The sequence below is a fragment of the Hetaerina americana genome, unplaced genomic scaffold (assembly GCF_022747635.1).
Source record: "Hetaerina americana unplaced genomic scaffold, ioHetAmer1.1.p SCAF_1, whole genome shotgun sequence".
In the NCBI taxonomy this organism is placed as follows: domain Eukaryota; kingdom Metazoa; phylum Arthropoda; class Insecta; order Odonata; family Calopterygidae; genus Hetaerina; species Hetaerina americana.
In genome coordinates this window covers 42,044,937-42,066,662 of record NW_027286069.1, presented here as the reverse complement: position 1 = coordinate 42,066,662, position 21,726 = coordinate 42,044,937, and the positions used below count along the sequence as shown (strand labels likewise).

Genomic DNA, 21,726 nt, shown 5'->3' with positions numbered 1-21,726 from the left:
TGACAAATAATCAATATAAGTGCTGATTTGAACTACTTTTTATTAGAATTAAATTCATGACAAAATTTCTTTTTTGATTGAATAATGTTATTTGTCTTTTAGGCCATATTCGGCTTCAGCGGCTTACAGCATCGGAAAGGGAGGAGAGAAAGCGGCAAGAAAAGAAGGACAAGAAGGAGAAAGAGGAAGAAGAAGAGAGGAATCGAATGACTTACCACTTCGTGAAGTATACTCTTGGCCTTCGGCATCAGGTATGTTGGAATTGATTCTTATGTGATGCGCATTGATCTGCAAGACTGGGGTATCCCCTTGCCTGTAATGCATCATGTCAATGCCATGCATGTAAACATGCTAGAAGTTGATTTCTCGCAGTTTTAGTATTTTTGAAAGGGGGTTTCAATATGATATTTTAGAGTGTTTTATTACACTCACTAAATTATTAAAATATTATTGTGTATCTAAAATATAGGTTTGGAAGCAGAAAGGGGAAGAATATAGAATCCATGGACAGTGGGGATGGCTATGGCTATCTGCAACTCGAAAGCTCAAAATAAGCAATTCAAAACTCCTGGGTCACCTTGCGGGACCTCATCAAATGATGGTGCAAGTCAAAGGTAAGGTAAATTTTCATTTATTCTAAATTTATCTTCTCTCTACTTTAAACTTGAAGGTATTTCACCCAAATTGTGTACACCTTTTGACATAGTATGAAGCCCTGGTTTTAAGCTTTTATGGTGGTCAAAGTATCAAACATAATCATAACAATGCCTAATTTATGGGAAATAAAACCAAATCTGTCTCAAAAAATAATATAAATGGCTTATCTTTGATTCCCCCAGTTCCATTCATTCCTTTTGATGCCTAGTACCTTGTAATGCCGTACATTGATGGAAGTATATCAATTTTAGTTGTAATAAAGGTTACTCTGACAGCAATGGCCATCAGCTTGTTGGTGACAAAGCTGTCCCTTTCAATAAGCATTGTTTTTTATCATTGTTGAATTTTTATGTCCTTTTGAAATAATACATCAAACTGAACTTCAATTTGTCTATTCACCTATCTGATCCCTTCAAGTCATTTATGTCATTTCCATATCCTAGTAGAATATAAATCATTTAGTACCCAATTTTCTACCATTTCTGTGGAAATATCTTATTGGCTTCAATATATGGCAATGGTAGAAAATGAAGTTTTTGAAACATTTACTTTTTACAATAACTGATAATCTGTAACTGACAGTAAAGAAGTTAAAAATGGAATATAGATTTAATATTTACATTAATATTTGATTGTCTCACAATAAATTTGCATTTGTGCAATGTATTTCTTCTCTAGTATTTCTGAAGTGGCTATAGTTTTATTATTGTTATAGTGTTCTTTTATTAAAAGAGTTGTTAGAATGTTATCACTCAATTTTAGCATTAATTACATACACTTATTACTATTGAAATTCCTGCATTTCAGTGAATAGTAGTGAATGGCTCCACTGAGTCAATTGTCTTGACTTTTCACACATCAATGAATTTCTCATTGTAATAATTCTGATTGGCCTCCATGTTTTTGCTGTATTAGTGGTAGATTGGAAAACCCTTTCTTAGACACTATTTCTATACAGTTAACCATCCTACTTCAAACTTAATTTTTTTCTTAATGTAGCTAGGAAATCTGATAATTTTTTTGAGCTTTGGGAAATGCAAATATTAGAATACAATTAAAAATTAAATTATAATTAAATAGAAATTCTAACTGAACAAAGAAAATTATATGTCTGAATGTAGAATAAAAATAACGAGGCATAAAACTAGTTTTGCTAATGTTGGATCACAGATATGATTGGGCCAAATGTTACCATTAAAACATTATGGCATTCCCTATAAAAATAGCATATCATATTTAAATTTTTTTCATTAACTAGATGATAAAGGCTTGAAAATCCTGGCAGTCGATCCAAACACTTTCAAGAAGCTAAATCACAAAGTAGAAAATGAAGAAGGGGTGGTAATGGAGGAAAGTGATATGGTAGTGGAGGGAGAAGAAGTGGTGGTGTCAGCCATCAAGAGTGAGCCTGTTGGAGCTGAGGATTCAAAATGTGTGGATAACAAAGAAGAACCTATTGTTAAAACGGAGGTTGATGATACCGAGGAAAAAGAAACCCAGAAAGAATTTAATAGTGGTATACCTGTAAAGCAGGAAGCAAATAAAGGTTAGTGATGTTTTGTAATCATAATTTTTTTAATTTCTAAACCTCTCGTAATATTAGTACTCTTGGTTTACATGGTACTGTCAACTAATGTCTCTCCTTTTGCACCTAAAATTCTATTTCCTAAGGGTTTAATTGGTCAATTGGTGATTAAAATTTCTATGCACCTATTATTTCAGTTGGATGTGATAAAATTGTGGAGAAGTACTTAAATTTTAGCATAACCATGTTTCCAAATTAATTTCAGTTACAAATTCTCTAGTGCCAAATAGCCACTTCATCTCTCCTATTACCAGTATTAGAGGAAAACCACACAAGAATTAAGCTACATTTTCTTGCCTACTGTTTGAATTGCATCATTTTGTCTCTGTTATCCCCTATTTTCATGCCTTTGGCAGTGCTAGAAGGGAGCATGATGACAATGGCCATTGTATTGTGTGCTTTGATAAGAGGTGAACTGACTGTGAGTGTCAGTTTTTGCTCGCTGCCTTAACTGTGGTGCTGTGGCCTAAAGTGAAAGTTAAGAGGTGGGCAACTTATGAGTGTGCTGCAACCTGTGCCCCAATCTTAGCAGTGCATCAAGTATGATTATGTTGACATCCTGGTGTCTTTTAAGAGAAACACATTTTCTTACTTCTGCAATATGAGACTCCCATGGTGTTCGATTTTGATGAGATGACAATGTTTACTTTACATTCTTGAAGGCATGTAAAAATAATAGTTAAAAAATGTTTTCCAGAATAGTTTAAAAAGCTGTCATTTAGGCTGTTATTTCTGCCAAAGAGAATTATGGCATAAGTGACTAAAATTAGAGATCTGAAATAAAGCTCCTATGAAATCAGTGACGTATTATTTTAACTTAATTTGTGAATCCTATAGAAATTCTTGTGCAGCATAGGACTATTGAAAGAAACGGACTTAACATCAATATCTATATTCACCAGGCATTTGCAGAATAATCATATTATCAGTGACATCAGGCAATTTCATCCAAAAAAATGTGTGCTCACTACTTAAGCATTGAATTGCATTATTTCTCTTAAAATTATTTGTATATTTCAGTGCTTAGGAATTTTAGGATTAATAAAAGTATAGTTCTGAAAAATAGGGTGGATGTTATACAAGAGTTCTACATCCACACAATACCCTGCAAGCTGCCGCAAGGGTATGTGACAAAGGGTGATAGGTCACCTCCCATAAAAGTGAATAAAACTACATGCAAAACCAACATTCATGCAAATCTACCCCCACAGAGGCAAATGTAATATTCATGTGAAATCATTTTTGACTTACATGTATGCAAATATATATGTATACTATTAACTAACATATATATGCGCCTACGAATATACCTTATGTCTACGCAACATTTAATCTTGTCCTGACTTGTAAATTGAATGTCTCTGAAATTTCTAAATTGACTTTGGTTTATACTTTTGGTACTATTATGATTCCTGATTGCCTGGGGAAAGAGCGAGTATCTGTATGTATCTATATTGGAGTCTATCTCCTTTATTTTATATCTGTGGTCTGATTTACTTGAGTAGTGTGGGTCCATAATAATTCTGTTAATGTCATTGTTAAACTTGTTCGTTCTGAACCTTTCCAAAAGTCAATTCTTGCTTGTTCTTTTGCCTCTCAAGCAGCTTCCCGCCTAATTCCTAAAATCCTGTAACACTCATCTTCTTATCGTCACTATTTTTGACAATTTTGGGAGATTTTCTTTTGGCTTTATTTAATTCTTTTTTCCAAACTTTCTCCAAAGGATCCCAAATACTTGCAGCATATTCCAAGTTAGGCCTAACGAGAGCAAAATTATACTTTCTCATTGCATTTCCATGCCACATTTTTAATGGAGCCGAGTTTCTTTGAAGCAGATCCGCATATTGTCCTGATTTGTGCTCCCCATGAAAAGCGGGGTGTTAGAACTACCCCCAAATATTTAAATTGATCTGCCGCAGCTAGTACTGAACCCTCTATTACATGATTTCTGTCTTGCTCGTCACTTTCTTTGTTCCAAAATTTTAAAACTGCACATTTGCAGAATGATTTAGATTTTCATCTAGATGTTCACATAGGGTTTTAGATTTGAAGGAGTGTAGGGCTTTGAGCATGATACTTTTTGTTTTACCACAACAATCTTTTAGTTTCTGTTTCGATGTATTCATATAAACTCTGTCTCTGCTTTTTAAACTCTTTGTAAAATCTGATTGTAGCCTTCTTTGCTTTCTTAATGCCGATCTGACTATTCAGTTGTACCATCTGGGTTCCTTAGTGCGGCATTTAAGTTTGGATGGAATGCACATCGTCATTCCTTCGCGTTTTATTTTTAAGAAATATTTCAAAGTGTTCTATGTATTAGTCGTCGTGCTTTGTCAGAGTTAAAGTTCAGTATTGCCTCCTGAATGCCCCAGAACCTGAATAACCTGGAATTCAAGGGAACAATTTGAATAAATTTTGCCTCAGGATCCAAATGCCCAGTACAAGAAATCTTTTCTAAAATAAGAAAAGTATCACTTAGCGTTTCCTTGAAAACATTATTTCACACAGCTTAAGTTTTGTTTTATAACAAAATTATCAGATAGGCAAAAGTTTAGTATGGCTAGGTATGTATAGTCATGCAAGGGGCCGAAATCAGGAGTAGGTGGGTGGTTGGAGAGGTGGGGAGACTCGAAGGATTGGTAGGGACAGAGTCATTATTGCTACTTTGTATCGGAATTGAAGTTCCACATAGTTACTCCAAATTCAATTTAGTCTAGTGCATTGTTCAAATGTTATTATGCATCTTTTCTCCTGGGTTTGAGTTATCCTTATGCTTTGCACTTAATTTGTTTTATTGTTGGAAAATATAATCAAAGAATATAGTGATTTTTATTGCTAATGTTGTGCTTATGTGCCTGATTCATGCTATTACTATGGAATAACAAATTAATGGATTCTAAAAAGTACACTAAAGAAACTGAGTTAGAGGAAAGCTTTTAGAGCCATAAGTGTAGTTAAGAAAGATCTCTATGCATGAAAATGGTTCATGGGTGGCTGAGCTATCTACTCTGTTTGGAATGCCTTAATCAGCTGTTTGTATGATTTTGAAAAATAAAGGTGCTATCAGAGTAGCTTGTGTGAGGGATTGTAACACTAACCTCTAGAAGATAAAAAAGAATGCAAGAGATAAAAAAAACTCAAATGTTTGGATCAATGAAAAACAGTTGACTGGTTAAATGATTTCTTAGAAAATAATTTGCTAGAGCAAGGGCATACCTCTTGATGATTTAGTGAAAGGCATACCTAGTGCCCTAAGGTAATTTAAAGGTATTAGAAGATGGCACAAAAACTTTTCGAAAAGGATAGAATCCATAGTTTTTGTATTCTGAGAAGCTAACGTCAAATTCAAAAGCAGCTGATGAGTTTGTGCAGAAGTTTAATAAGCTTGAGAATAATGAGGGGGATATGTTCCAAACCAAGTGTTCAGTTGTGATAAAACAGGCCTCTTTTAGAAAAAGATGCTCAGACACACATCTTAGAGGAGAAATTGTCTTTGCCAGTCCATAATACAATAGAAAGACTGTCTTATGGTCTCCCTGTGTCATCATACTGGTGGGGGCTGTAAGATCAAACCTCTGCTTGTGTACCTTTCAGATAAGCCACAAGTCTTTAAGAAGACCATCATTGTGAGAAATGAAAATAAAAGTAATGTGGAGATTAAATATGAAAGCATCGATTTCCTGGAAGTTTTTTATTGAATCGATAAACAAGGAGTTAACTTCTTCAGTAAAGACTTATCTGCGGGAGGAAAATCCCCTGATGATGGCTCTCTTAGTCCTGCACAGTGCTTGTGTGCATTCTACAATATTAGATGATTTTAGTGGCAAATATAGCTTCCATTAGATAAAATACTTACTCCCCAATATCACTCTTCTTATCTAGCCCATGGACCAGCTCAAATATTTAACTTCAAAAAATTATACTCCCAAGGCTATGTTCCAGAGATATTTTGAAGTTACAAATCAAATGGAACTGACCCTCAAGAAGTTTTGGAAGAATCATTGCAATTTTACCTCCATTTAGTAAGAATTATAAGGGAAGCATGGAGGGAAGGGTATTTGAGGACAGTGAATGCTGCCTGGTAAAATTTCTCTTGCCAGAATGTGTGGCCTCAAGATACTTCAAAGAAATAACTATTCCTGTTGTAATAAAATATGGGCAGGTCCATGGGGTTGGAAGTCAGCAAAGAGAATTTCAGCAACTTAGTGAATTATCACAGGACTTACCTGCCAACAGGAGAGCTTCAATGGCTTGACCAGCAGGTACAAGTCATAGAGTAATTTTTCTCAAGAGAGAAAGCGGGAGATCCTTGAACCATGATCCCTGTAACCTTGATCCCTGTACTGCAATTAAGAATCTTCTCAGTAATGTTAAAAAACTTTGGCAGTCATCGAGAAGTGGTGCCCTGATGAAGTCCTTGTTGCCTGGTATGTTAACTTTTTCAATCATAACATCATTGTGCAGTTTTCCACATCAGACCAATTTGGAAAGTAGGTTCTCTAGTTTTGGATTCACTGCAAACGGTGACTCCAAGGCCCCAAGAAGTGGTACCTTGGCAAAAGATAAACGAGCAAAGAATGCCATTCCAGAACTGATGAAAATACGATCATTTGATGTGACTTCCTAAACATTAATTTCTCTACTCCTCCTTCAGCTTCCACGTGCACCAGCACCACTCCTTTTTAAGATAAATACAGGTTTTGATATTTTTAATTTAATAAATTTATATTTTCATTGTAATATTATAATTATTACTTGATAATATTTAAACAAATGATACAGTATATTTACTTCTAAAATTATTCTTAAAACTTTTTTTGTTTTGTTTTTGAGTTTTTGGGATGCAAGAACAGATAAATCCCATTTCAATTTTTTCAAAGGGAAAAAATAGAATTCAAACGGGGTTCTGGTATGTATTAAGTTTGGATTCGATGGTATCACAGTGATACTTGGTTTAGTAATGTAAAGTCCTGTAATAGATAAATAATGATGAATTGGAAGTTAATTATTATAACATATAGCTATTTGGTGGAATATCCTTGTTGAATTGATTCTTTATGTATTTAATGAATAAAACATTGTTATTTCATGTGTAATTTTATATTGATAAAGATGCTGGTTTTGACTTAAAGCATCATCTTCATGTAGTTCAAAGTTTTCCTTTCTTTGACTCCATCCATCATGGTAACCCTTTTCATCAGTGGTGTGAATCTGCAAGTAAAAATTTTCTAACCGATTCCCCTGATAATATTTCATGTTGAAACTTTGGTTGCAATCAGTTAAAATTTTGATCTGGAATAATCAAGATTTAATTATTCACTTCATCTTATATCTAAATAGAATGGGATTATTTTCCTTGGAGTTTGATGATAACATTTAAATCAAGAAATTTCCTAACAAATCTTTTGTTGTTAAAATGTTATTTCCTGTATTATTTAAGTGGTCAGCCTCTGTAGAATATAATCTGTAGCTTTACCAAAAACTCATTTTTCCAAGAAGTTTGTTGGGCAAAGGTTTAACAGTATTACCAATTATCATATTTTTTCTCATATTAAGTAATAAGAATAATGGGGATTGCGATGGTGCAGGGGCTAACATACTGGCTTCCCACTGAGTGGGCCTGGGTTTGAACCCTGAAGATGGCAGATCTTTTTTGCTGGTACGCCGATCCATACTTGAGGTGCTTAGTGTACAGCACTTGAAGTGAGTACACCTTCCGTCGAATAGAGCATTAAGCTGTGAACCCTTTGGCACCTTTCGTTTAGAGTAGGCTAATGCTGACAAGTTTCTCTTCGGCCTTCTTCATTTTCCATCCATCCCTAATGGTATGAGTGACCTCAGCTGTCAGTTGCCTCCCCTAAATCTACTACTAGTATGATAAGTATTAATCATCTGTCTTTTAATACAGGATCCAGTGGTGCCAAGTTATCAAGTACCTTACGCCAGCTAAAGGTATTTCCACCCATTAATAAATTGGAAGATCTTGATGTGAGCCGTGCCCTTTTAGCACCAGGACGCCTACTGTTCCCAAAAGTAAGTTTTCATTTTCATAGGCTTCATATAGTGAAAAAATCTTTGGTTATTGTTTTTTGGTCATTGAACATATATTTAATCTTTTTTACAATTTAATGAAGTTTTTGTGTATGATTTGAAAATAATTTTGGGTATTTTTTATATTTAGTTTCCTTAAAAAGTGCTATGGATAAATGTAAGTTGAGGCATTGAATTGTCTGAAAGACTTTTCTTGTCTTATTGAAAAACATGCCAATCATAAGGAAGTTTATGACAAATATCAATGGAAAGGATTACAGTGAACCTTGGTTAGTTGGTTTTTGCAGTGAACAAGAAGTGAATGCCTTAATCAGGAAGTATACTAATCAGGAAACTTCAAAGCAATATTAAATATTCAAATACAGTTAATCCTATTATTCACACTTTTCTAGGGATTCCTGAAAAATGCAAAATGCAGGAAAATGCAAATAGCAAAGGAGAATTATCACTTTAACATGCTTTTAATTACTGAAGTCATACTCTATAGTATCATCATCATCACAAATAACTTATAGTGGAATTTCTTCATTAAAATCAACTTGAAATCCTGTCTTCCTAAAGCAATTATGTATTGTAGAATGCTTAATTTGCTTCCAAGCCCATTATATGTTGTGTAGCTGCCAGTGCGTCTAATTTCATTGCTTTTCTATTACTACCACAATCATGCAGAGGTGCGAAATTCTGTACGATCATTCTTCAATAATACACTTCAAATGAGAGTGAAGTGCAGTGTTTGGAACTCACTATTGAAATTTGCTGGAAAAAGTTGTTACTTTGAATGTCTCAAGTGTAGATTCATTCGGTGAATGGGCTGGACACTGATGAAAAAATTGCAGAATATTCCTTTTCTGGAACCCCATTTTAGCATCCAGAGCATGAAACCTCATACCAAAATATTTCCGAGGTCATTCATGTTTTAGAATTTGCTGTATATCTAGTGGGCAACTTTTTTCCATATTTGACGTTGGATGCACCGAGGACTCATTCATTTACCAACCACTAGTGACTGAAGCTTCTCAAAAATTCCAAGAAATTGTGAGAGATGCCAATACTGTAACTTTAAGCGAAGTCATCCACTTCGTGTCCGTTTTAATGCAAAAATTTTAGGCTGTAAAAATCATTCATTTTGACTGGGAATGAAACCTATCACTTTGTATCACACTGGCTTAACTGGCTAAATCATTCAACGGAATATCACTTGATATCCGGTTGAATGATTTAGCCAGTTAAGATACCCAGGCATCCTCTCACACTCCAAAATATTTGGGGCTTTAAAGGAGTAAGATGTGACAAAATACTGTGCATACAATGTCGCAGGTATTCTTAGTCATGTGAAATGTGTCACAGTCCATGAAGTTAAAGCCAACTGTAAACACTAGGGTGTTTTACCTAAAACAAATACCAAGAAACTGCAGGAGATGCCACAACAGTAATGTTTAATCGAGTTATCCGCTAAATGTGCATGACAACACAAAAATATCAAAGTGTAAAAATCCACTGAATTCCCAACATGCTAGCAAAATAATTTTACTTGCATTTCCATGGAATTGAATCTTACCATAAAAAAGTCATCATACTAGAGAGGGAATTATCCAAAGGATGACGGTACTAGAAAAAAGTTCAGTCACTGAAGGATTGTTTCACTTTACAAGAAAGATCGCAGAATGGATTTTGCTGGTATTATGAGATTCCACTGTATATTGAAATACCTAAGAATTTCATTTTGCAACTGCTTTTTGTTTATCAATCGGAGAAACACCTTTTCTACATTATTGAAAATATGTAACCGTTTTGTAGGTTCTCTTACTCTATTTGAAGCATCTACTTCCTTGGTCTCGTCTGTGTTATTGAACAAAAGGCCAATCTTTGATGTCCACTGATTAATGAAATGTGTACTAAATCAGCCATGCTCACACCTTGTTCCCAATTTTCAATGATTTTACTTTTCATTTCTACTGTAATTTTTTATTTTTATTCTCTTATGGCTTTCTTATAACCCATTCTTCTTCGGGTCATTTTTAAAACCATTCGAACTATGTTAAATTTTGCACATAAAAATCACTAGTATGCAGTAGCAGGTATGCATTGAATCTGAGAACTCCCCTCTCCTGATCACTCATAATCTGAAAAGTTGCTCGTTAAGTAAGTAATTTTCAGGACCAATATTTTTGCTCATTATGTGAATTACTTGCTGTGCAAGGAGCTCGTTAAGCGAGGTGTTAAGAATTTTGTTTTGTGGGAGTTATCCATCACAGAGCTCACAAAAACTTTGTTTGGCCCACTTAATAATCATAAGGGGATTTAAAAGTTTGTTCATTATCACCAATGCCATTAATTTACCATTTTCATGATATTATGAAAAATTGTGATTGACATGCTTATTCAAAATTTTGTACTGTCATCTTTTGGTTTTGAAAGTAAAAAAATCATAAAGAAATCACATAGAAATTTTTAATGTTATGAAACGTCTAATAACCCGTGTATTTACTTCTTATACTGCCTCATATGAACTTTTACTAAGGTGATAATTTCTTTGAAGATGATTCTCTTGTTTAAGATTGCTATTGTGGGTAGCTTATGGCATATCTATTCAATGCATCTATTGAAACCAAATCTAAGCTCCAAACTGAAAGAAAGTGTCAATGACTCTTCATTACTTATTTAAAAAAATATATGTTCCAATAATATTAAATTTATCTTCATTTTAAATTATCCTTTGGAAGCAGTTTAAATTTTCCAAGCGATCATTATCAGATTTAGTTTGTCACTGATACAGAAAGCTGAAATTAACCTTCAATTATGCTGTTTAATGTAATGTGGGGCTGCAAATGAATTGTATAAAATTTTATAATTCTGTATTATATGGTAAAGTCACTTGTTTGCTACTACTCTGATGCATAATGTAATGATAGCTTAGAAAATTAATATTATTTATAATTATTTTGTTTGGGTGTGGAGTCAGAATTTTATAATTGGATTTCGTGTTTCTGCATTGACTTCCTCCCATTTTTATTTCTTAAAAAAACTCTTTCTCTTTTCAGGTTGCTCGAAAATGTAAGGTGGATGAATTGTTAGTTCGAAGAACACAGCTGAAAGTAGTTGAAGAACGGAGGCTGGCTTTGTCTCAGGGGGTAAGTTTTTTATGATTTTGTCTTATTGTTATTATCGGTTAATCTACTGGTTAAGGTAGGTTTTGGATGGATACAACCACCAAAAAATATTATTCATCCCAACAAAACACAGCCCTACATTCTACTCTACAACAAGCCACTATTCATCTCTATATTCATTCCATCCAACATGCCTATCCAATTGCTGCCCCTTCCTTATTTGCATTACATTCTCCCCTCTATCACAATCTTTAATACTGCCAATCACTATGCTTTGTACCCATTTTTCCTGTCTCTCTATGATTTGATCTCAACAATCCCCTCTTCCCAGAATACCTAGCAATTCCTCATTTGTTTTCTTTTTTACCCCCTTAACCCTCTTCATCCTTCTCCTCACCCACATTTCAGAAGCCTCTAATTTCCACCTATCATCCTGCTTTAACGGCCATGCATCCATGCTGTCCATAATTACCCTCCATATCAAAGTTTTAATGAGCCTTTTTTTAACATCCTTAATCAATATCCCTGCCATCATTTCCTTCCTCCTTGTGAAAGCTTCTTTCCCCTAATGAAATTGGTCTCTTTATGTCACTACTTTTTAGACTAATTTGGTCCAAAACATTTCCAAGATACGTTAACTGTTCTGCCTGCTCTATTTTTGCCTTCCTATTTTAATGTTAAGCTTAGCCTTTCTCTTTCTGGAAAATTTCTTAATCTTTATTTTATTTATATTGATTCCTATCCCATATCTATCAGACTGAATTTCCAAATCCCTCAGCAATGTTTGCAGCCCCATGCCAGGCTAACAAAGTGAAGCTTGATCATCAGCAACCCTAACTGATTTTATGGATTTCCTGTCCAAATTTCATTCCTACCTACAGTTCTTCCCATGCCTCTTTAATCAATTCCTCCACGTGTACGTTAAACACCACAGGTTATTATGGACAACCTTGCCTTACTTCTCTTCCTAACACTGCCCATCTGGACTCCCTCTTGCACCTGAACAGTCTCAGACATGTACAGGTTGCTGATTAGCCTCCTATCCCTCCAATATATTCCTATTTTCTGCATTATATTAATTAGCTTTCCGAATTCACTCAATCAAACATCTTTTCAAAATATGCAAATAAGTCTTGATTGTATTCTATATTCCTCTCTAATGGCATTGCAGGTGGCTCTCTCCTTCCTTAACCCAAACTGAACATCCCCTAAGTAATAATTGATGTGAGTTAGTCTTGTAATATGTAAAAAAAATCAAATGCTATTAAAAATTATTTTTCCTTTCTTGTCATACTCATCTATATTTTTAGACATTGGATTGCAGATTTTATTTCATCACTGTTTGTTTTTAATGTAAAATAATGTATTCATGGTACGTTTGCGTCTTATTTTATAATTAAATATTACTTTATATGCTAACTTGTGCAGTTCTCCCTATATGCATATATTTCTTTGTAGAAGGTATTTGATTAAAGTCAAACCTTGTTCTTGCGTAATTTAATTATGGTTTAACCAAAAACTGCATCTACCTTATGTGAATTTAATAGTGATAATGTTATTGAACTGAATGATTGAGTGTGTTTTTATTAAGTTGCATAAATATTCATTTGAAAAATTACTTTTTAGGTTAGTTACTCTTTTTTATGCCACCTGAAATGTAAGACATTTTCATTTGATTAAATTAGGTATGATTTTAGTGGTAATATAATCCTAGACAGATAAAAGATGAAACAAGTAACTATCTCTCCTGTTGTAAAATTGTGTAATGGCTTGATATCTCAATTCAAAATTTAAAGATGTAATATTTTTTGTTTTTACTAAATACACAAAATTAATACAAATATTGTGCATGGTAACAACTACTAGTTTTTTACTTGCCATGGCTTTATGGAAGCATGAGGAATTATGAAGTAAATAAATCATTTGTTTCATAATTATTAGGTTTTAAATCTTGAATCACAGTGCTATGAAATTGTTTTAGTTTATACAGGCTATTTCTGTTTCTTAAATGACAGATATAAGTGAAGTCTTATTGGGAACAGTATTTAGTTTCAAGTTAGCTCTATGTAGTTTGGAATATTGAATTAAGCTTGAAATGTCCTTCTTTGTCGAACTGCGCTATTGAGTGAAGTGAAGGTATGCATTCATGTTTTTGTGTTTGTGAAAAAAAGTGTATGAAACTCTCCATGGGGTTCCTCAAATTAAATTACAAAGTAAATTCCATCCGTCCATGTTTTACATTTCAGAGGGCTAGAATTTTTTTTGGAAGACCCATAATATGCAAAATTTCGTCAATCCTTTTTGTTGCTGGTATTCATTTTCCCATTCTGATTCAAATAGGAATTCTTTTCACCAAAATTGATTCCAAGGCATATTTAGTAAAGACTAGGAAACTTGAATAAAAAACTTTTTAAAATCCCTAATTTATTTATCTTTATCTGAGATATAACAGTTACTTGCCCTCACTGCAGAAAAAAAATAATTCTAATCCATGTTAAAAAATAGATATTTTGTAATATTAAAAAAAAAGTTTAATGTAGCTTAATTTCATTCAATTAATGTTGGCATTTTCTGGTTCCCTGTAAGTAAAATCAATGATAAATTAGTAATTATTGTGAAGTTATAGTCTGCTTTGTTAACTACTGAACAATACCATTTTTTATCAACTCCTTGAATTCTTAATATGATCCTCTGCATTAATGCAGCCATGAAATATTTTTTAATTATTTTAACTCAGGCTGCAGCAGCGGCTGCTTTAAAGGCTAAACAGGAGAAAGAAAGTGGAAGTGTTGACACTGAAGGAAAAGAAGGAAGTGACAAAGACCTGACAGTAAGTAACACCTTGTGTGATATTTTCTGTGTTAATCAGTGTCATTATTATGGGAAATATGCCAAGTAAAAGAATAAGGTTTTAGTGAGGGAGCCTTTTGATGTTAGCTTTTTCCAATGGAAACTATGTTAGGTCAACTGAATAAGTATCTAGCATGGCACTAAGAGTTATATCAAAGCACATCTTCACAACAGGAGAAATATCACCTTCATCATTAATGGAAAACCAAATCCCAATTTACAAGTGTTTATCATTATTTGGAAGAATATAATAGTAAGGTAAAGGAGAGTCGTGGGGAAGTAAATACTGTTAAATGTTGTGTGTTTTAATTGATCACATGAAAACTGGAAAAGCATTTCAATAAAATTGTTATTTTCATTTTCACTGTGCAGGAAAAAGTTGTTTGTGCATAAAATTCATTATACATTAGGCATACGAAATATATGATCTCATCAGATATACCATTGCTTATTTTGCTGTCTGTATGACAATAAATGTGTACTTTGTTGATTTATATTGTTGATTGATAATGTGGCATGTAACTCTTTGATTGTTAAGAAAATAATATTATGAAATGCAAATAATCTCCATTCTCTATGAATAAAATTACATTGGTTGAAGTTAAGTTCAATTTGGAATACATGTTGATCTCAAATTTTTCACTGTTCAGCATGGCATTGTGTGCCATTAATTCTTAAGAATGTTTCATCACTCTCTCCATTGCTTGTGAACATTATATTGATTTACTGTATAATTTCCTTAGGGAAATTTCATGGTCATTTTTGAGTAAGGTTACTACCTTTCATGTCTATCTGTCCTGACTTTTCTACCATTCTGTTACAGCAGCCAGTTGCAGTACAAAGAGCGCTTCCTGGGGGTCTTTCAAAAGAAGTGCTTGCTCAAATTGCTCGTCGAGTTGTTACTTTAAAGAGTCAGCTAAGCAAGATGAATGAGATGGCTAAAATTAATCCGTGTTACTCTACTTATTGCCAGGTAGGACTGGTATTTTTGTTGACACTGGAAATGGAATGGATTTCAGAAACTAAAAATAGAAGTTAAAAGTATATTTGCCATAATAGAAGTGGACTTCATGCTGTAAATGAAAGAAATAATTCGTATCATTCTATCTAATACAAATAATTTTCATTATAACAATCTTACCCATATATGAGGTCTGTTCAAAAAGTCACAACTTTGGTGTTTTTTCAAAAATTATTTATTTATTCATGAATATCTATTTTTTCCCCTTCAAAGTAATCCCCATTAGATATTATACACTTGTGCCGTTTTTTCCAATCCTCGAAGCACTTCAAGAAATCAACTTTTGTGATCCTGTTCAGCTCCTCCTTCGATGCAGTTTTTATCTCGTCTATCGTAGCGCAGGGATCTCCATTCATGGGCCTCTTCAGTTTTGGGAACAAGAAAAAGTTACTGGGGGCCAGGTCTGGAGAATATGGTGGCTGCGGCATTGTTGGTGTGTTGTTTTTGGCCAAAAATTTGCGCACAAACAACAATGTGTGAGCAGGGGCATTACATTTTTCCATTTGGAACCTCCAGCGTAACTTGTTGTCTATTTCTAAACCCAATAAGGTGGTATGTTCTAACTCGGATATCAATTGGTTTCCTATTTCTATGGAAATATTTGACTGAAGGTCTATATTACTAAATACCAAGTAAACTGTTTTTCTTGCATTTAGTTGCAAATTATTAACATGCAGCCATTGAGGGACTGAATTCACCATAGCATACATATCTATTTCTAATTGAGATGATTTAGTGTGACCTGCTATTAGGCTTATGTCATCTGCATAGAGCACCATGTTATTATTCTCTAGAGAGATTGTGACTTTTTCAGTGTTGTTCACGTACGCCAGGAAAAGTGAAGGCCCGAATACGGAACCTTGTGGAACACCATATTTAATAGTTTTCATTGTTGATTTGTAGGTAACACCATTTTTTCCAACAATTTCTACATACTGTTTTTTATTTTCCAAAAAAGATGTAAGCCAGAGATGAGCTACTCCCCTGATACCATAATGTCCTAGTTAAGTTAAACAAAAGCTAAATTTTATGGAATCAATGGTTTTTGATAGATCCACATTCACCCCTATAACATGCTTTTTATCACTCAAAGCTGGGGCAATTTTAGTAACATAATTACTCAATGCAGTTTCTACACTTTTATTTTTTGTGAAACCATTTTGTCTGCGAAAGAACTTTATTTTTAATGAGGAATTTTAAGTCTTTCTTTCATCAATTTTTGAAGTATTGTTGAAATACATGAAATTAGTGAGATTGGCCTGTAATTATTCAGTTGGTCTTTGGCTCCCTTTTTATGCCGTGGAATAACTTTGATTATTTTTAATTCTTCAGGAATTTGCCCAGAAACAATTCATTGGCTATATTTGTAATAGGTGAACTGAAGGATTCTTGACAAAGTTTAATTAGATAATTTGATATGCCATCATGCTCACTGTATTTTTTGTTTTTAGTTTCTTGATTACATTTCTGACTCATTCTCTGTGTTGGGATTTAAGTAAATTGGTTTACTTATGTACATTACTTTTTCTATGCTATCATTTAGAATGTTTTTCTGTGCTATTGTTTTGCCAATGATATCTACGAATAAATTATTGAATTCGTTTGCCATATTTTGTGGATCGCTGATTTCTTTTCCATCAATTGTTTTTGAGAAGCATTTATTTTTTCCAAGCTCTATTATTTTACTGGCATTTTCATTATTTACTACAGACCACAACACTTTTGTTTGATAGGTAGAATTTGAAATAATTTGTTTGGCATGGCCATTTTTTGCTTTCCAAAGCAGCATCCTGTGTTCGGACTTCAGTTTATTTCTTAAGAGTATCAGACTAGCATCCACTTTACTAGCTGTAGTTAAGTAGCTAAGCCTATTTCTAGCAGTCAGAACCTCATTTGTTATCCAGTTATATCCTTTATTTACCGATGTATTTTTTGTGGCTAGCTTTTTCAATGGGAAACAAATATCCCAGTAGTACTTAATAATTGATTGAAATTCTTTGAACTTGTGCGTGACAAGATTTGCATTTAGCACTGCAACCCAGTCAGCACTCTTCAACTCCCATTTAATTAAATTCATATTTTCCTGTGAGTATATATGTGTGTAGACTGTATCTGCGTTTCTTTCACTTCTATCTATTAAAGTGTGTGTGTTAAATTCAATAATTTGAGCATGATGGTCGATGAGTATTTGGCATCTTTCTCTACAAAATATACATCTATTTATCCGATTACCTCCTCGTCCTATGAAAATCTTTGTCCTCCAAGTGAAACTTTAAGGTTAGGAAATAGGTGAATGTTGCTGGGGATAAGCCAATTCCAAGTGCAATTCATAAATTTTAGATATAATGATCACCGCTGAAGTGTGTGCAGGGACATTGTCCTGATGGAAAAGCTCTTTGTTCTTCGAATGTAATTTTTTTGCATTTTCTGCCTTCAGCTGATCAAGTAATGCACATTACTCTCCTGTTGTGGTTTTACTTTTTTGAATATAATGGATTACACAATTCCGTGACTCCCTAAAAACTCTTGCGTCATATTCCAGCCAATGGAACCATCATTGCCTTTTTCAGAGCTGGTTTACCCATTGCAGTCCTTTGTTCCGACTGTTCTTTCATTTCAGTAGTGTAGTGGTGGATTTAAGTTTCACCTATAGTTATGAATCAATACAAAAAATCTGACTCATTTCTCTTAAACTGCTCCAGCAGGGCCTTGGAAATGTTCATTCGAATGAGTTTTTGGTCCAAAGTGAGGAAATGCAGTACCCATTGCGCAGATAGCTTACATTTACTCAATTCTTCAATTAATATAGGACTAATTCATTCTTTAAATATGTCTATAGCCACTGCTATAGACATTTGTCTATATGTCTATAGCCACTGCTAGGGGGGCCAGTTCTTTTCCCTGTGCTGGTTATGGTTTCCCAGGAAGATCTGGTACCCGAAAAATCACATAGCTTGTCACAAACTATATTAAATTATAAATATCATATGATGGTATGAATTATGAATGATCATTAGGTAAACTCTGTAATGTGCAAAAATGTAGCTATCCGAAGGGAATATTCATTAGTTCTATCAAGGTCTCTGGCCTTGATACCTAATCCATTTTGTAATATTGTGTTCTCCAGCCATTCTGCTTTTGAAAGTGAGGAGGCAGGCCCTTGATAAATAGCATCACTGCATTACATGTACAACTTGCACATTAATGTTGAAGAAATGGAAATTGCATTTCCATCAACTTTACCCAGATAATTGTTTGTTGAGGGTTGTTTTCTACGAGGGTCATCCGGAAAGTAGTACCCGTTCGTGAAATAAAGACACAAAAGTAAATATTAACAAACATAAAAAATTTTATTTGAAAGAGGATACTTTAAACTACTTCTCAACATAATCTCCAAGCAAATTAAGGCATTTGTCATAACGTGTGACAAGTTTCTGTATTCCTGCTGCATAGTCCTTCGCCGCCAGCTCATTGAGATACGCGAGGGACCCATCTTGCACAAATTTTTGCATAATGCAGATGGTGTTTAACAATTTCATGAACAATTGTTCGAGAAACATTGGGAAAATGCTCACAGATGTCATCAATTGTGACGCGCCGATCGTTCCTCACGAATTCGTCAACTGAGCTCACCAGTTGGTCTGTAATGACAGACGGTCTCTCCGAACGCTCATCGTCGTGTGTGTTCCCCCTCCCCATGTTGAAGTAGCGACACCACCGCCGAACAGACGACTCGTCCATTACATTGTCTCCATACACCTCCTTTAATTGGCGATGAATATCACATGGGCGAACGTTTCTTGCATTGAGGAATTTAATCACTACCCTCACTTCACAACTGGCGGCGTTCTCAATTTTTTAAACATTGTAAACAATCACAGAAACAACACAGGCAATGCTAGCGTCACGCAACTTGGCTCAGAGAAGGCAGACAAGCCACTGAAGCTATCTGACCTCGTCCAGCGGCTACTCGCGTCGTCAGCACTTCATGCGGCACGAACGGGTACTACTTTCCGGATGACCCTCGTATTATTTTTTCTATTAAATTATATAATTATTTTCATTTGATCACATACATATCCAATAATACTCCTATGCATGTGTGGTCATGTCTCTTAAATTCAGTTTAACTGGTGTGCCAGTACATTGTGAGAAGCATTTAGATTTCTAAACTTTGAGAGACCAATTTGAAGAAAAAAAGGTAGTCTTGCTGTTGATAATTTATGGTAATATTTGTTGTATACAGCAAGACACCCACAGTGGCACCCATTATTGTCTCAGATGCTGGTTATTGAAAGTGGAAATTTATCAACTATATATTGCTAAAAATAAATCTTTATTGATCATGTTAGAATAATTAAATTTAAATGTTTACCTTCTTGCTAATTTAGGTGGAGCCACCATCACCAGAGACTGTTCAATATTCCCCTTCATGCTATTCACCATTATGTCGTAAAAGAGTTCGCACGCGAAGTGACCTGATGCGCCTTATTAAATTTATCAACCCTTCAGAACAGAGACAGCAAGCTGCTGCAAACCATGTAGCTAAGATTCAGTCAGATGCAGTAAAACCCCTTAATAAAGAAAGTAAGTTTCTCATTGTTAAGCTTTATTTATATTGCAATATGCCGAAATAAAGTTTTACTTATGAAATATGAATTAAAATTCTTTTTTAATATTTCATTGTATTTTCTTCAACATACAATTTTGTTTTTTTGTGAAATCACTTATTGCATAGCCTCATGAAAGGAGTTATTGCAAATAGTAAGGTTCCTTTCAAATGAAACCACCATTTTTGCAATAGATGAATAATTCTCAATAAACATTTCATTTTTTTCAGCCCCCAAGGAAACTGGACCGGGGTGTTCTGTTTCTCCTGCGGGAGTTGCCACCCCAACTTCTTCAAAGAGTGATAAACCAACTAATGCTCCTGAGTCAACTAATGCTAATGTTGTATCTACATCAACACCATCTGAAAACAGTTGCACAAATAAGATGAAAGAGGTGAAAGAGGAACCTAAACCTACTACTTCACCACCATCTGAAGTAGGTCGCCGACAACTTTCCCTTCGTAGGCGGGGATTAGGCAGTGCCCGTCGTGAAATAAAGGTACTTTTTTGTGTAGCATCTAGATCCATTTCCATGCATTGCTTTTTTTTACATATATGAACTTATGTTGTAACTGAAGGCATTAATTGAAGTTGTCTAACATTGAACGTTTAAAGAGCATACTTGATCATTTTAATTGTGATCTCTGCCTGATTATTCTGGGACCAAATAATGTATTAATTATACTTTGACAAAATTTTTATACATGATTAGTTATATAATAAATACTCAAGCATCCTTATTTAACACCTAAGAAGAATTGCTGATAAAAAGTAATCTCCTAAGTTAAGTTTATTGGCCTATGTCTTAAATTTAAATTAAATCTGTAATAGTAGAGTGTAAATGTTGTATCAAAGTGGTCATTCATTAATATGTATGATTCAACATCTGTGTGGAAGTGAAAGTCATTAAATTGCATCTATATATTATGGCCAAGCACATTTTTCACTGTTTTGGCCTACCCATTTGTGATTTCCCGGAAAATTTTCTTTTTTTGAATAGTTTGTTGTTTGTGGGACTACCAATTTAGTCAGACCACAGCACTATTGTCCATAGTAAACTGATTCAGATTAAATTCTGGAGGTCATATCATCCTTTTGAATTAATTTTGTCTGCAGAGATCAGGAAATGAATAAATTGCTAAATAGTTGCTTTAGCTTATCAGCAACATTAGTCAGCTTTTAAATGAAATGAAAGCTAATTTATTTGGTGACACCTAAAAATAGTTTGATAAGATCTGATGACTGATCAACTTGGATCTGAGGAAATGCATGTTTGGATATGTTGCCCAAGTCTGAAGCCCAGTATGAAGAGGATCTTAATTCAAATAATGCCCACTGTATTTACTTTAAGAGATGAAAAAGGGCTGTTTATAATATCATTTCTAATGAAAAACTCACTGGATAGTGTCCTCAGAATGTGGTGGATGGGCATTACTATGACATGAGACTATCTCTCGAAAGCATAGTACTAGACAACAAAATGAACTCAATGTTTTATTTCAATTTTTCTGTCTTCATTTTTTGGGTATTTTAGATAAGCAGACTGAACATGTTGAAGTACCCAGATTGTGTAATGTACATCTGGTGAATGGAAGCGATTGAAAAATTGAGTCTAATTCTAATGTATTTTATGAGTTCGTTAGTTATAATGTTTGTTTACTATTGATACAAATTATTTTTATTATCATTGTGTTCAGCAGATGATATTGGGTTATTTTGCGCCAGAAACATTATAATAAATGCTACCAGACAACATTATCCTTGAAATGAAAAATTTGTAAATTGTTTACAAAGTTTATATTAAAAGAAAAATTATTAGTATTTGCAGTAATAGATTACATT

General features: G+C 34.0%; 1 protein-coding gene across 7 annotated transcripts in view; it reads left to right on the top strand.

Annotated features, from left to right (window-relative positions):
* Positions 1 to 21,726, top strand: part of E(bx) (nucleosome-remodeling factor subunit NURF301 E(bx)) — a 121,861-nt gene that overhangs the window by 44,480 nt on the left and 55,655 nt on the right. For 6 of the 7 annotated variants that reach the window (XM_071588928.1, XM_071588921.1, XM_071588905.1 and 3 more), the window contains 9 exons: positions 103 to 251; positions 470 to 614; positions 1,916 to 2,203; positions 8,151 to 8,275; positions 11,335 to 11,424; positions 14,141 to 14,233; positions 15,077 to 15,226; positions 19,666 to 19,861; positions 20,115 to 20,383. In XM_071588928.1, the coding sequence (XP_071445029.1) occupies positions 103 to 251; positions 470 to 614; positions 1,916 to 2,203; positions 8,151 to 8,275; positions 11,335 to 11,424; positions 14,141 to 14,233; positions 15,077 to 15,226; positions 19,666 to 19,861; positions 20,115 to 20,383 (1,505 nt within the window). The remainder of the gene's footprint in view (positions 1 to 102; positions 252 to 469; positions 615 to 1,915; positions 2,204 to 8,150; positions 8,276 to 11,334; positions 11,425 to 14,140; positions 14,234 to 15,076; positions 15,227 to 19,665; positions 19,862 to 20,114; positions 20,384 to 21,726) is intronic. The other variant, XM_071588938.1, reaches the window with a different exon arrangement.